The sequence below is a fragment of the Fusarium redolens genome (genome assembly GCF_020744475.1).
Source record: "Fusarium redolens strain MPI-CAGE-AT-0023 chromosome Unknown BKA55scaffold_23, whole genome shotgun sequence".
In the NCBI taxonomy this organism is placed as follows: Eukaryota; Fungi; Ascomycota; class Sordariomycetes; order Hypocreales; family Nectriaceae; genus Fusarium; species Fusarium redolens.
The window spans coordinates 486,388-500,405 of NW_025763686.1; the positions used below are offsets into that span (position 1 = coordinate 486,388).

Below are 14,018 nucleotides of genomic sequence, written 5' to 3' on the forward strand. Positions count from 1 at the left end.
TGACAATTTTAATGGTGGTACCGGCTATACAGTAAGTACTGGGATATAGAGTAAGGAGAAAAGGCAAGATTGGTTATTAGAGAAACAAATTTTATGAGAAGGAAATCGCTCTTCCGGAATAGAACATCAACTGAAGAGTGTGAGGTTGCAGTGGGCGTGTAAGGTAGGAAAGGTGAGCTTAAAACGACGTTACGGTCGCTGCACTAAAGGTACTGAGAAATCTATATTGATGATGAACAATGAATAAAGGTCGGAGGAGTGATGATTTATCTCAATGACCACGGTATATACATGGGTTCAAATTGACCGATGCAGCCTGCTTTGAAGTGTTCAATACACCATGTCCAAAATCATCCGTATGTAATTGCCCACAACAGAACTTCCACCGTTATGCCAGTAGCCAACAGCAGTTGTATAGAAGAATCGTCTGTGAACAAGTGTGAAGCTATACCTCGGCTGTCGGCCCTTCACGCCAATGTCCTGATTGTCGTCGGAAGTAAATCCTTTTAATCCACTTCCAAGCCTCTGACAAAGACATAAAGACGCCAACATCGATAAACACCACTGTCCATTCCCAGCTAATACCTGTATGCTGGAATACAACGTGGTTGAGCTTGGGGATATACAAAACAGGGAATACTGTGAAGAAGACACCAAAAACAGCCCAGAATAGAAACTGGTTATCCCAAAGATGACTAGCCCACGCCTTGAAGCCTTTGGGCATATAAAAGAGTGAGCGACGAAAGTCAATCAGACCCCACGCAAACAGGAGAAAGATCCAAGTCATCGTTGTGAAGCATGTAGCACGGGCGCGGAACACGGGATCACAGGCTTCAGAGTAATCGTTGTTACAGTTCGAACCAAGGTTACCGTCATTGAAAGCGAAAATGACGACGGTGAACGAGCCAAGCACGCAGGCAGCCATGATGATGCCGTAGACAACCATGTCGACGAGGAACTCGGGTGTGAATACGCCGTATTTGAGCTGCCGAATATTAGTTCACTTTATCGTCAAGGCAAGGGAACAAGAGCCTACATTTTGGGGGGGTCGGTCAAGAATATCTGCTACCGCTTTTTCGAACCCAAGACCAGTTTCACAGAAGGCACCGGTCCCCATGAGCATCCAAATAATCTCAACTGGTGTGAGCTGATACACAGATACTCCGTTCTCATCCTTGAATGCAAGGCCAGCAAGCAATGTTACCACAAAACCAATATTCGCGGCCAACACGTGCTGAATGAATTTCTGGATGTTATCAAATATGCGGCGTCCCTCTTCGATGGCGCTCAGAATTGAAGTAAAATTGTCGTCGGTGAGAATAATATCGGAAGACTCCTTGGCAACATCCGAGCCTGTTCCCATCGCGATCCCTATGTCGGCTCGCTTCAAACTGGGGCTGTCGTTGACTCCGTCGCCAGTCATAGCGACATAACGTCCACGCCTGTGAAGTGCGTCAATCATTCGGACCTTGGTGCTTGGTGCGCAACGAGCCACAACCAGAGGAAGCTGGGTTAATCCGTCGATCTGCTCGTCCGTAAGAGCATCAAATTCGTGTGCGGTCATCATCATCGTTTCGGACACATCGACTGGAAGCGATTGTAATTTCTCTGGAGAAGGCAGAATGCCCACGTCAACGGCAATAGCTTGAGCTGTCTGCGGATGATCGCCTGTAAGCATATGGACAATGATTCCAGCGCCATGGCAAGCGCGAACGCTGAGAAGAGATTCTGGGCGAGGAGGATCGTAGATGCCAATGAGGCCATAAAAGACAAGGTCCTGTTCAAATTTCTGGCGATCCGGGACAACATCGCCAGCAAATTCAGATTCATGGACGATACTGCCGTTCACTTTATGGGCCAGGGCTAGGACACGAAGGCCTTGACTAGCGAGAGTCTCCATATTGAGGTAGATATCCCGACTAGTCTTGGAAGTTAACGGATGGGTTTCATTGCCGAAGGTGATGAATTTGCAGGATTCAAGGACTCGCTCGACGGCGCCCTAGACAAAACAACAATTAGATTCCACTACGAAATTTGGGTATACATTAAGAAGGGTATACCTTTGTAAAAATGTGAGTCTCGTTGGACTCAATATGATGGAAGATGACGGTCATCTTCTTCACGTCAGAGTCAAATGGGTATTCAGCCACGTGCTTCCACTGAGCTTTTTGGCCTTGCGACAACTCTAAGCGATTCAAGCCGAACCGCCCAGCAAACACTTCGATGGCGATATCAGTAGGAGCCCCTTTCACCTTCCATTCACCAGAGTCTGTGGAGCTGCTGTCACTCTGTTCGACAGAAGCAAGGTTGGCCAAGGATGCGATATTAAGATACCTCTGCAGGCTGAATTTGCAGGCCACCTCTTCCTGAGGATTGATCAAGGTCCCTTGCTTCTCCTCAGCATTGGGACCGGCATGATCTGTAGGCTGAGAGGCATGAAAAAAGACTTGACCGGCGGTGGGATTGTACACGTCGCTCGTCGCTTCAACTGAATATGTGCCACAACCTGGGATCCACGCCTTTCGTGTAACCATTCGCCCCTGGGTGATAGTTCCCGTTTTATCGGAGCAAATGTCTTGGATGGTTAGTATTGAACATAGATAAGTGATCAGGTATACTGACTAGTCACGCCCCCTAAAGCCTCGAGACTAGAGAGATTTCGGACAATGACGTGTCGTTCAAGCATCTTCTTTGTGCCAGCCGCCATAGTCAGGGTTAGCACTAGCAGCAAAGATACTGGGATAGTACCTATTGCTGTGGTAATAGCATAAATGATGACGTCCTTGCTGGGATTGAATTCGTTGGCTCCCATTACGATGATAGCGCAGACAATAGCAAAACAGAATAGCGACAGAAAGAGCTGCGAGAGCTTCTTCTGCAGGGGCGTGCCAACAGTGAGGCCCAGGAACTCTCCAAGCCAACTACCAACGGGATCCCAGACAACATGAATCAGGGTTTTTTTGTCTCGAGTTTGGTGCTCTTTGACCTCGTTGCCGCTACTGCTGAGCGCGCCGGCAATGAGACCGATCTCTGTAAACATGCCTGTGGCAAAAACAATACCGCGACCGCGGCCCTTCGTAATGATGGACGAGCTGAATACCACATTAAGACGGTCACCGGGACCAGTTTTGGCGTCAAACGTCAACTTTGGAATCTTTAGTATAGGTACCGATTCACCCGTGAGCAGTGCTTCGTCAGCTTCGAGATTGACGGCTTCAGTAAGCCGGATGTCAGCAGGAACGGAGTCGCCAGTGGCCAAGTCAACGATATCTCCGGGAACAATCTCAGCGGTCTGAATGGTCATGGTTTCACCGCCACGAAAGACGTTACATGTGGGCGTGCCTAATGTACGAAGAGAGTCGATGGTCTTTTCAGCCTGAAGACTCTGGAAGAAGCCGATGAAGATGTTGAGTATGATGATACCAGCTAGGATACCACCAGGGATCCAGGCCTGGATGCCAAAGCTGGCGGCCAGTGCCATCAACAAGACCTAAAGAGGCCAATGGCTACTGTTAGGAGGGTCACGATGCCAGACAACTTGTCAGAGATCACGTACCAAAGTCATTGCGTTGAATATCTGCTCGACAAAAATCTTGACTGGCTGGACGCCAGCCTTCTGCTCTAACTCATTGGGGCCCATTTCTTCCAAGCGCTGAGGGACCTCCTCAGGTCTAAGTCCAGTGGCCGAATTACTACATAACTCATCGAGGACTTGTTGGCTCGTCAAACTGTGGGGGGGTTGGGATAGAGGTTTGTTGGCTTGCCCCGAGATATGCTGGCCCGGAACGGGAGCGTAGGTTTTGCGCTTAACCATGGCCGCAAGCTTGTGTTCGATGGCTGATGATAGGTTACCAAATCGTGATGGCTAATTCTCGAATGGCTACAACGCTCATATCGGACATATTGAGAGGGATCAGAGATAGCTTTTTTGGGCGGTCGCTCTCGGTAGTTATCTCGAACTTCAAGACCGCACTCCTCGAACAGAATGGAGCTGAAAATGTAATTTAGATTTGTTTAATATCACGTACACGGACCAGAACCGGATTAGGAAGATAAACTACAGACTAGTGGCGAGCTAGGGTAAGTAGCCGACATCAATCCGCACCCTTGTGTCAACCGATTCCTGATCGCGGATTGTCTATTACGTTATATAAACTGGGAACTCGGCACCCCCGAATAAGTGACATCCCGCGTTCTGTTGGCAATCCGCAAACCTACTTGAAATTTGAGGGTGCTGGCACGCGAGGAAGTCCACGGCCAGGTTTGAGGTAACCAACGTAGTTTGGTGAAAGACGCGGGCGGAGCAGGGTTGCAAACAGGACGGAATCTTTTATTGTTCAGCAACATCTATTGTGACTCAGTATTCCCTATCCTCTCAGATAATAGAGTTGCACTTCACGCCGAGTTCGAATAGGTCGCTTATCTTGAACCAGCACTGATAATAATGATAACTAATAATAATAACAAAAATGATAATGAATAAAATTAAATATCCTTTTCAAACACCCACGCAGCTGGTCTTTGCGGCATCCTGATAAGCAAACCCTTGTTGATTTGAGAACATACCGAAGAGATGTACAACAAAGGTTGTGAGATAGCTCGCTCGTTTTTGCAGATTTGAGGGCAAGTCGAAGTCAAGCGTGTATGTACCTACCCTATGGCACCAGAGAGAAATCACCAGCTATCGCCTACCAGTTCAGCACTTGTTGCTAGTAAATTTACAATCACGACAGCTATCCACAGAAGTGTGAGACCCTTCACAACTAGAAATAACTGCAAACGTTACTGTATTGAACTTGGAAGCTCGTCGGCCCACATTCTCTTTCGGTTCATGCTGCATGATGTCGAATATTCGAAGGTTGATCCAGAGTTCAACTATTGTCTGCAACTGCTTGACAAGAAAGAGATCTAATTACGATACACCTCGTAATGTCTCCCTTGCCCGGTGGTGGAGGAACACCGCTTTAGTTAGTGCAACGTAGGGTTTTAGTTTGGTGGCATTCCATGCCGGACGAGTCTAAGGAAGACTGCCGGGGATCATGTAGTCACACCCAGGCGTGATTAGCACGACTATTACTAATACTACTATGACTACGACTCCTCATCCTTTCGCCCGGCTTACCACAGATATCACTGGCATGGCTTGTAGCTCAGATGCTACCTTGGCCGATGCTGATCCTGGGCCTTTAGTGTGGGGTTAAAAGTCATTACTTTCTGAGGAGGAATGGGTGGAGGTGGGTTCAGGGGGGTAAGACCACGGAGGGCTTGACGCATGCTATGCACGACTTCTACCACTTAATTTATGAAAAATGTGGGAGCCGGTTGTATGCTGAGCAAAATGCCGATCAGAGAAAGCTGTATCGGCCTTTCGGAAGGCAGTGCCTATCCCTTCTGTTCTGTTCTAATTCGAAGCTAGGGGCTAGGTTTGGCCAATCTTTGTCGTAGTGTAGTATGTGACTGATATGGGATGAGGGTATAGTGTTCCCGGGTAACGTAGTGTGCATTTTCACTGTCCTGGAGCTTCTCGGCATGATCATGTTTTGTTCTCATGCGAATGTGGATAGCTCAGCACGCCCTGTGGCCCAGTAGAAGGCTCTTTGGGCCTAGCGCCCCCTAAACGACGAAGAAGCTCGATGACTTCGCTAACCTCCGGAGGGCAAGAAAAAAGGGATAAAGAAAGATGAAACTAGACATGCCGACCGATCCGAACACACAAAGATTATCAAGACAAGAACTAGTTCCGGATAAGAATGATTGTCAGGGCTAGGATCGATATGAGATGGATACGTTCAGCGTTTCCTGATGGAGATCGAGGTCCCTCTCGAGGTCAAAATTTAACAAAGAGCTGTAGCTTCTTTCAACTCGCGCAAAGTAACAGGGAGATCAGCTTACTCTCTGTGCAACTACCTTTGGGGAAGATCACCTCGTTGTCTATTTTACCTATGGGTATCCACGTTGATGACTCGGATCAAATGATCGAATATTTGTAGAGAAGCGACCGCTTCGTTAGTTCATCTTACGAGATGGTGCTTTGGCCTTGATCTTGTAATCAAGTTATTATTGTCTAGAAGCTGCGAACCTTGAGGCTACACAGACATGTTGAAAATTCCCTCACCTCCGATATCGCCTCCGGTTTATACACCACCATCGCGTAACTGCGGTGTTCTCTCAACAAACCACAGTTCTAGGTTTCTATTAGCGTTAAAACCCTAGTAACTAAGTTGTGTACCCCGCAGTAACGTACTAATCATACACTGACTCACTGAGAACCTCCTGCACGCGGCTATGACTTAACGTCGAGTCTTCGAATGACGATGGGAGCTTTATCCATCTAACTTAAGCCTCCTGAATTGTATCTCTACGTACGAGTCAAGGCATTTACATCTTGTTATTACGTAGAGCAAGGAGCGGCTAGTCCACCATCTACACAAAGATTTCCCAGCGTGAGGAACATGAGATCTTCCCCGCAAACTACAGAAGTTGGGCACTCCCCAGGTTTATACTTGAATAGTTTCCCGGGCCCAGTCTATTATTATTATATCCTCAGCCCAGACCACTCAACATTTTTTTCCATTTTCTAATTCTTGCTCGATCAAATACTAGTGTCCTTCGTCATGAATACAATTACACAACAAAGCGATCCGTTAGCCACGACAAAAGACTTGTCTGGTCTCAATTCTGATCAGATAATCAATATTGATGACTCTTACGATCAAACGACCGGCACCATCACCGAGTTTGAGAAACAAAAGACCGCGGAGGGAGAGGTATACTTCCAACGACTCGGATGGAAGCGTTTAGCTGTGATTCTCGTTGTTGAGGCCATTGGCCTAGGCGAGTTCAGCCTTCCAGGGGCCTTTGCTACTCTCGGCGTTATCGCTGGAGTTTTCTATTGCATCTCTCTTGGTCTTATGGCTGTCTATACAGTATGGATTATTGGGAAAGTTACGGTCCTATTTCCTGCTATCCAAAGCTATGGAGATATCGGAGGCTTACTTATGGGTCGTTTTAGCGAGGAGCTGTTTGGAGCTATATATATGCTTTAGCTTATGCTTATGACCTCGTCTCATGTCCTTATGGGCACGATCTCTTTTAACATCTTGTCAGATGATGGCATATGTGGTCTCGTCTTTAGTGCCGTATTGGGCGTTCTGCTGTTTATTCTGGCTATTATGCCGTTGTTCACGGAAGCGGCCATTCTAGGCTATATTGACCTCCTGTCCGTTATGACAGCCATCCTCGTAACAGTTATTGCCTCCAGTGTTGATGCTGCAAATAAACCTGGTGGCTTATCTGCTGCAGACTGGTCAGCTTGGCTGGACCCTAATGCGACTTTTAAAGACGGTATAGTGGCCATTTGCAATATGCTCTTTGCATACTGCTTTGCTCTATATATAATACTATTTATATCTGAGATATATATACCTACAGACTTTATAAAGTCAGTATGGACTTTTAGTATCCTTAAAATCTTTATCTATACCCTTACCGGCATACTTATTTACACTTTTATCAGTAAGGATATTTAGAGCCCTACTCTTCTATTACTATTAGGCGTTTTACCCAAGGTAGCTTTTAGTGTTGCATTTCCTATTATTTTCATTTTAGGGGCTATCGGCAATACAGTTACTGCTCAGTATATCCACTTTCAGTTCTATTAAGACTCTGTTACACGGTTTATTAACACCCCTAAAGGTTGGATTACCTGGCTGCTGGTACTGTTCGGCATTACCCTTTGCGCTTGGATACTCAACAAGTCCATCCCTTTTTTTATTGATTTGCTTTCGCTCAGCTCGGCTCTATTTGTATCTGGGTTTATCTCATATTTCCCAGCAGTGATGTAGTACACACTTATCTGTAAGGGACGTAGTACGCCAGAGGAAACTTATTGCATGCTATTGCACGCTATTGCTTGTATATTTGTTTATGCCTTTGGTATTCTGGTTCTCATCGGAGGGACATATGCGACCGCTATGGATATTGTAAGTCGTTGTTGACAAACTTGTACCCAGACTGGCCTCAGCTAACGGCAACTGCAGAAACATCATCACGATACCGATGCTTTCCGTGTACCTTTCTCTTGTGAACCATAAGTTTATACTGCAAAGGTCCAAGGCACGATCAATTGCAGGCCCTAATGGTATGACGCTAGACATCTAAAAAGAATTTCCACTACAAATTGACAATCTTACTTACTGACGAGCAATGGCATTGTGATGTCACGCATTTGTGCATCTATAAGAAACGTTGTAGTAGAACAACAGCTTAATATGTCAATTTCAACGAGTACTATCAGAGGTCAAAAGTTTGTGAAGTAGGATGTTTCGGGATGTTCTTGTTATTATCGCATTCAGTCATTGCTTCGGGCCTTAAAAAGAATCTGTGAAGCCAGCACCTGGGGTACCAGCTCAGCGCTCATTATTACACAACTGAAAAATAAGCAAAGTGGATAAGTTGAATGACGAATAAAGATATGGCCTGAAAATGAATTTCATGCCACGGAAATGACATCAGCATAGCAGTGATAAGAAAACATAAGCTTTAATTCTTCCCAGCCTCCCATTCCTCTAGTTGCTGTCTTCATTTCCACTCCATTTTTAGCTCAGCATCGGTGACCTGGATCTCATGACAATGCTCCAGTTCTAAAATGATGATCCAAGCCGGAACAATACAGATAATAGTAATCCCTAAGTTTAGTCTAATGCTTGTAAAATGATTCACTGATTTCTGAGACTGGATACTGCAGACAAGTTAACAAAATTGTGGTTGAGTATAGCGTTGTCCAGAAAACTTACGTCCAATCCAAGGTTGATAGCACCGCCGACGATGGGCCCGACCACCTTGGCTGTTGCCCAGGTGGTTAGGTAAAACGCACGCTCGCTATGACTAGGACATCCAATCACGATCGCAGCCTCGGCAGCGTAGAAGAAACCTGCAGAGATACCACACGCAGCAGCCCCGAATAGCAGGAACCAAGTATTTGTCTTGTAATTGTTTGTGTATAGGCCCGCCCCGTAGAGTGGATATCCAATCGAACCGATGGCAAGCCCGTAGTTGAGACCGATGCGATTATTGACGACACCTGCGGTGATGCAGACAACTGAGAAAAGGGTATAAAGAATTGCATTGGCGGCCGAAATAGCGTAAGGTCCTGCAGAACCTCCTACACCGAGGCCACCAAGAGCATCCCACATACCTACACCAGTGAAGGATACTCCAGACGCGACGATGAGCTAGAAAACGACTTAGTGCTAGAAGGAGTCATTGCGAAGAGTTGATGAGGCGTTAAGCTCGACATCATGGGAGGTATTCCGATTTGGAGGTTTTATTGCAGCGAAGCAAAGGCTATCAGAAGGTTGTCGCAAGGATGGATGGAAGATGAGCTATAATGTATGACTTGCACTGAGTTTGACCTCAGAGAACAAGTGGAAGGTCAATAATATGTATCGTCGATATTATGCTATTGTTCTAAATTGAGGCAAGTGATAACTTATCTTGTCTACAGCTCTGTGCCGCCATCTGGTCCAAGTAGACCCCAGGTTTTCGCAAAGATACCAAGATACGTCGATACGATACCCCAGACTTTTCCCTCCCCACATTTCATTTGGTTTATGAACACAGTGGGGAAAGGGTGAAAGCAAAAAGCCTAGGGGGTGGGGTAAGATAAGAGCGTAATGTTGCTCCACAGGGCGTGGATGTCATAAGGCAGGTGGATGCGCCAAAATTCTAGCTCGTAATGAGGGTGACAAGGAAAATATTATTTATGTGGGGTAATAGGCTTGTGTGGGGCTGGTGAGGTTTTTTAAGTATGTCCTTCCCCCGGCCAGATCCTCGGTCAGGCCTGAAACCTCCCTACACTTCGCCCCACCAGAAATCACTCAAACGAAGAGGCAGGTCGATGCGCAACTCCCCCCTATAAAAAAACCACTAAAAAAAAAAAAACCCCCACCGGATATGGATTCGGTCGATCGATCCCGTTCTATTCGACGTAATCGTACTGGATGTTGGAATTGCAAAAGTGATGTCTCGACTCCTGCAAGTATCAGGGATGCTGGCTAACCTGACACCGTAGGTCAAAAGAGAAGATGCTCTGGTAAGCGATTTGCGGATCGACCTGCCCCCCCGAAATTTAGTCACCCATCTGAGACGGCCTGGTAGAAGAACATCCTTCATGTAATCGGTGTATCCGGCGAGGACTAGCCTGCAGTTATGGCCTTCGACTCCAATGGGAAGACGAGACGAGGTGTGCTGGAATTGCATTCGGGAGAGCGGCACTGCACAACCGCACCCCAGAGACGACATATTACTTACTGCCGGTTCCGCGAGGTAGGTTGCGGTGGTTGCACACGACGGCAGATGAGGTGCGACGATTTCCCTACGGGGGTACAAGCAGGAGAGCTGATGAAACGCCTGGCCGGCCCGAACTCTCACTACCGCCGTCGTTGAGTGCGCTGCCACGTCTAGAGTACAACGATGGCGCATTGCTGCAATATTGTAAGCCTCAAAAACATCGATACCGATCCCGATTAATAAAGTGGTAGATACACAAGAATGGTCTGCTCATCGAGTCCTTTCCAAAAAACTGGAAAACCCGTTCCAACGATTGATATTACCTCGAGCATTTCAATTTAGCCCCCTCTTACACATGATCATGAGCCTAGCAGCTCACGACTTATTTAACCGAACTCATGCGGACCAACAGCATCAACGTCAGGAATTCTATTCGTCTATGCTTCAACACAAACTGCGGTCACTCCAGGACGTGCGGCAACTTTTATGCAGCAGCAAGGGCCTGGACGATACCTATGATTCCATAAGTCAATGCGAGAGGGATGGCCTTTTGATGGCTGTTATGCTGCATAGTCTGATGGAAATCGCCACAAATAGTACCAGCGAATGGGCTGTACATACCCTTGGAGGGCTGTCCATGGTAAAACGATATGGGCACGAACCATTCAGTCCAGAAGTTTATCGTTTTGTTACCGATTACTTCTCGCTTTCCGAAGCTTTTCTTGCTACCACAGGGACTGAGCTTGAGATTGAAGACCTAAATGGCTGGCTAGTACCACAGCGAAAGTCCATGTTTCCAATATTGAGATCAATGCATGGCCGCTCACAGATCAACCCTTACACAGGGCTATCATCAGAGCTTATCCAAAACATTACTTCGATAACTTCAACTATCCAGCGTCATTCGGGAGCAGGTTCAGATAGGAAAAGTGCGGCCGTCATGCGTATGGAGTTGCAAGCCGTAGAGAACCGACTCAGTGAATTAGAGCAGTGGTCTGAAGATTCTGACATGGAAAGTCTGATTTATCTCAATGCGGCGGCATTCGAGGCTGCAGCCTGGGTATATCTTCGAGTGGCTCAGTATGGGTGTGATGCGGAAGAGATACAAAAAAAGCTAATGCCAAAGCTGTTTGAGGCGATACGCCGAGTTCACGAACGGCAGGATGCTCTTGTCGGGTCAGTGCCGTACCCGCTATGGGCTCTGTTCATTGCAGCTTGTCTTGCCCCCGAGCACGAAAGAATCCAGGTGTTGGGCTGGTTCGAAGAGCTCAAGGGGTGCCGCTCACTCAGCAATGTGTCTAGTACGATGGAGGCGACGATGATGGTTTGGAAACAACACGATTTGAAGTTAATTAATGGGCACCCAAGGGGGGGCAGAGTATCAGGAGTCCCTTGGCACGAAGCTATCCGATGCCTTGGTTGGATGCTGTCGCTCATGTGAATGCCTGATCTAGCTAGGTCGATCGTAATACAATATGCGTAACTAATTTCTTTTCTTCTCGTTCCTTCTTCTTTCTTTTTTTTTCCTTCCCCTTCTTGAATTTTACGTTTCAAAGGATGATGATGATGACAATGGTACGAAAAGATTATCACCTGACTCGACCATATGGGTTCACCCCAACGAAATTGGTTTTGCTTATTTAATTCCGAGTTCAAGAATTGTGGAACATGTTTTGACATGTCGTTTGGCAGGACTCTTACGACTATTCAGACTTTATGCAGGAAACAGAGGAGCAACTTGGTTCTTACAGACCAGACCTCATCGTTGCCCCTGTCGACATCGCTCGAGGTGCAATTTCACACTTCAAGTCAGAAAGCAGTGCTTATTCAACGGCTGCGTCAGCAGTTGAACCCGACACGGCTGCTTGTCTTTTCAAGAGTCTTGCGATTGGTGAATCAACTACGATTGCAACAACACATACCATTATGACTGAATTCAGAAAGCGGTGCCTGTCGACTGGATCCTGGGACATATTGAAGCAGGGCATCGATGCGAGTCTTACTGTATCGGACTTTGAAGCCCACCAAGCCGTGCTCTATCTCCAGTCACACGGAATTCAGGCAGGACCAGCCGGTGCTGCATCACTGGCAGCAATTAAACGGCTTACAATATCCGATAAAAATGCTCTTGGCTTGACCAGGAATTCGACTGTCGTGATCTTTTGCCCTATGACTAGTGACGTAACTTACGATACCCCGCATGATGTCTCTGCTGACGGTCTCATCCTCATCACTCAAACATTAGTCAGAATCAATTCTGTAAGCCCTACTCTTGGATCTGTGGCTGACCCTGGAGAGACCGTGGTCGCTCAATACATCGCATCATGGTTGGAACATCGCGATATAGCAACCCATTGGATCGAATCTGTCAAAGGCCGCCCATCGGTTGTTGGCGTTATACGTGGCGCTGGAAGAGATGGTGCAAAGTCCCTGATGCTGAACGGGCACATCGATACCGTTACGCTGATGGGTTATGAGGACGACCCTCTGAGCGGCAAAATCATCAACGGAAAACTCCATGGTCGTGGATCAGCGGATATGAAGAGCCGTGTTGCAGCAGCCATGGTAGCTCTAGCTAATGTCAAGCGCCTAGAGCTGAACGGCGTTAAGCTTGGTGGTGATGTTATCTTCACCGCAGTCGCCGATGAAGAGAGTGGGAGTGTAGGTACTGAGGATATCTTACGAGCTGGTTGGCGGGCAGGCGCCGCGATCGTCTCCGAGCCTACAGGCCTTCAGATTTTCCACGCACACAAGGGCCTCTGTGACATAGAAGTGGTAGTTCACGGCGTCGCAGCCCACGGCTCGCGGCCTGATTTGGGTGTTGATGCCATAATCAATGCAGGAGATTTTCTTTCTGAGCTTGGAAAGCTCGTTAAGCAAATTCATCAAGGTACCGCTGGCATTGGTCGTGACATGACATTAGGCACAGCGAATGTGCATGCTTCGACCATCTCTGCTGGCTGAAGCTGGCATCGTCCCACTGGTATGGGGTCCGAAAGGAGAGGGATTGCTTTCCAAGAAAGAATGGGTAAATATTGACTCGTTTGGTAAAGTGGTGGAAGGCTTGACGAATGTTATCAATAGGTTTTGCCGATAGACAATCAAAAGCCTGTCTGTACTATATGAAACATTTGAAGTTTCCAATTCAAGCCCTCTGGATGAGTCGTGTAATATGTTATTTATGTAGCTGCCACTAGGGAGCCTCGGATGATGGATTAATGAGGATCGATAACTAGGCATAGATCTTGGTCGGTGAAGCGTGGGATCGAACCTGGAAACAAGTTATCGCACTATGACTAAGCAACAGTCAGACGTTCTCAGTAGGCAATCTAATAACCTTGTATGTGAGAGTAAGATATAGTCCGCACATCCAGAGGTACCCAAGGCATCTAATCTCTTATTTTTCATCGAAATGAGCAGACCATGACCGAGGAGGTGAAGAATTATAGATACAGACGATGGATAGAAACCCTTCCTGAATTGACAATATTGCACCGAAAGTGATTTCTAACTTTAGGGGGGAGGGGGTGTGCTGCTTGCAGCTGCTATTCTATCAGACTTCGGTCAGTCGGTCGACCTGCCCTTCGGTACAGTTCGCATCATCCGAGGGGCGCTATTTCTCTTTCTTTGGCGATGTTTTCCAGATGACGCGTAATTTCTCAGACTTTGCTTATGGGTCTCACCAGGCGACTCGATCGCTTTGGCGTCAAAAAGGGGGCGTCCTGCTC

General features: G+C 47.0%; 5 protein-coding genes across 5 annotated transcripts; 3 read left to right on the plus strand and 2 right to left on the minus strand.

Moving 5' to 3' along the window:
* Positions 1-445: 445 nt before the first annotated feature.
* Positions 446-3,814, minus strand: BKA55DRAFT_526314 (uncharacterized protein; the record flags this gene model as incomplete). The annotated part of the gene is made up of 5 exons (XM_046188824.1): positions 446-985; positions 1,037-1,999; positions 2,061-2,575; positions 2,623-3,490; positions 3,557-3,814. 5 exons carry the CDS (start codon positions 3,812-3,814, stop codon positions 446-448), a joined length of 3,144 nt encoding a protein of 1,047 aa, XP_046043011.1.
* Positions 3,815-6,614: 2,800 nt separating this feature from the next.
* Positions 6,615-8,093, plus strand: BKA55DRAFT_598971 (uncharacterized protein; the record flags this gene model as incomplete). The annotated part of the gene is made up of 6 exons (XM_046196320.1): positions 6,615-6,950; positions 7,047-7,515; positions 7,555-7,578; positions 7,696-7,835; positions 7,881-7,982; positions 8,040-8,093. The coding sequence occupies 6 exons, from the start codon at positions 6,615-6,617 to the stop codon at positions 8,091-8,093; spliced, it is 1,125 nt and encodes a 374-aa protein (XP_046043012.1).
* Positions 8,094-8,717: 624 nt separating this feature from the next.
* Positions 8,718-9,212, minus strand: BKA55DRAFT_526523 (uncharacterized protein; the record flags this gene model as incomplete). The annotated part of the gene is made up of 1 exon (XM_046188849.1): positions 8,718-9,212. A coding segment is annotated over one exon (495 nt), but the record flags the coding sequence as incomplete, so codon positions are not given.
* Positions 9,213-9,658: 446 nt separating this feature from the next.
* On the plus strand, positions 9,659-11,731 carry BKA55DRAFT_583586 (fungal-specific transcription factor domain-containing protein; the record flags this gene model as incomplete). Its single annotated transcript, XM_046194226.1, is given in 4 exon segments — positions 9,659-9,927; positions 9,945-10,068; positions 10,391-10,494; positions 10,542-11,731. The coding sequence occupies 3 exon segments, from the start codon at positions 10,049-10,051 to the stop codon at positions 11,729-11,731; spliced, it is 1,314 nt and encodes a 437-aa protein (XP_046043014.1). The 5' UTR covers positions 9,659-9,927; positions 9,945-10,048.
* Positions 11,732-11,982: 251 nt separating this feature from the next.
* BKA55DRAFT_526187 (uncharacterized protein) lies at positions 11,983-13,254 on the plus strand (the record flags this gene model as incomplete). The annotated part of the gene is made up of 1 exon (XM_046188815.1): positions 11,983-13,254. A coding segment is annotated over one exon (1,272 nt), but the record flags the coding sequence as incomplete, so codon positions are not given.
* Between the last annotated feature and the right edge of the window lie 764 nt (positions 13,255-14,018).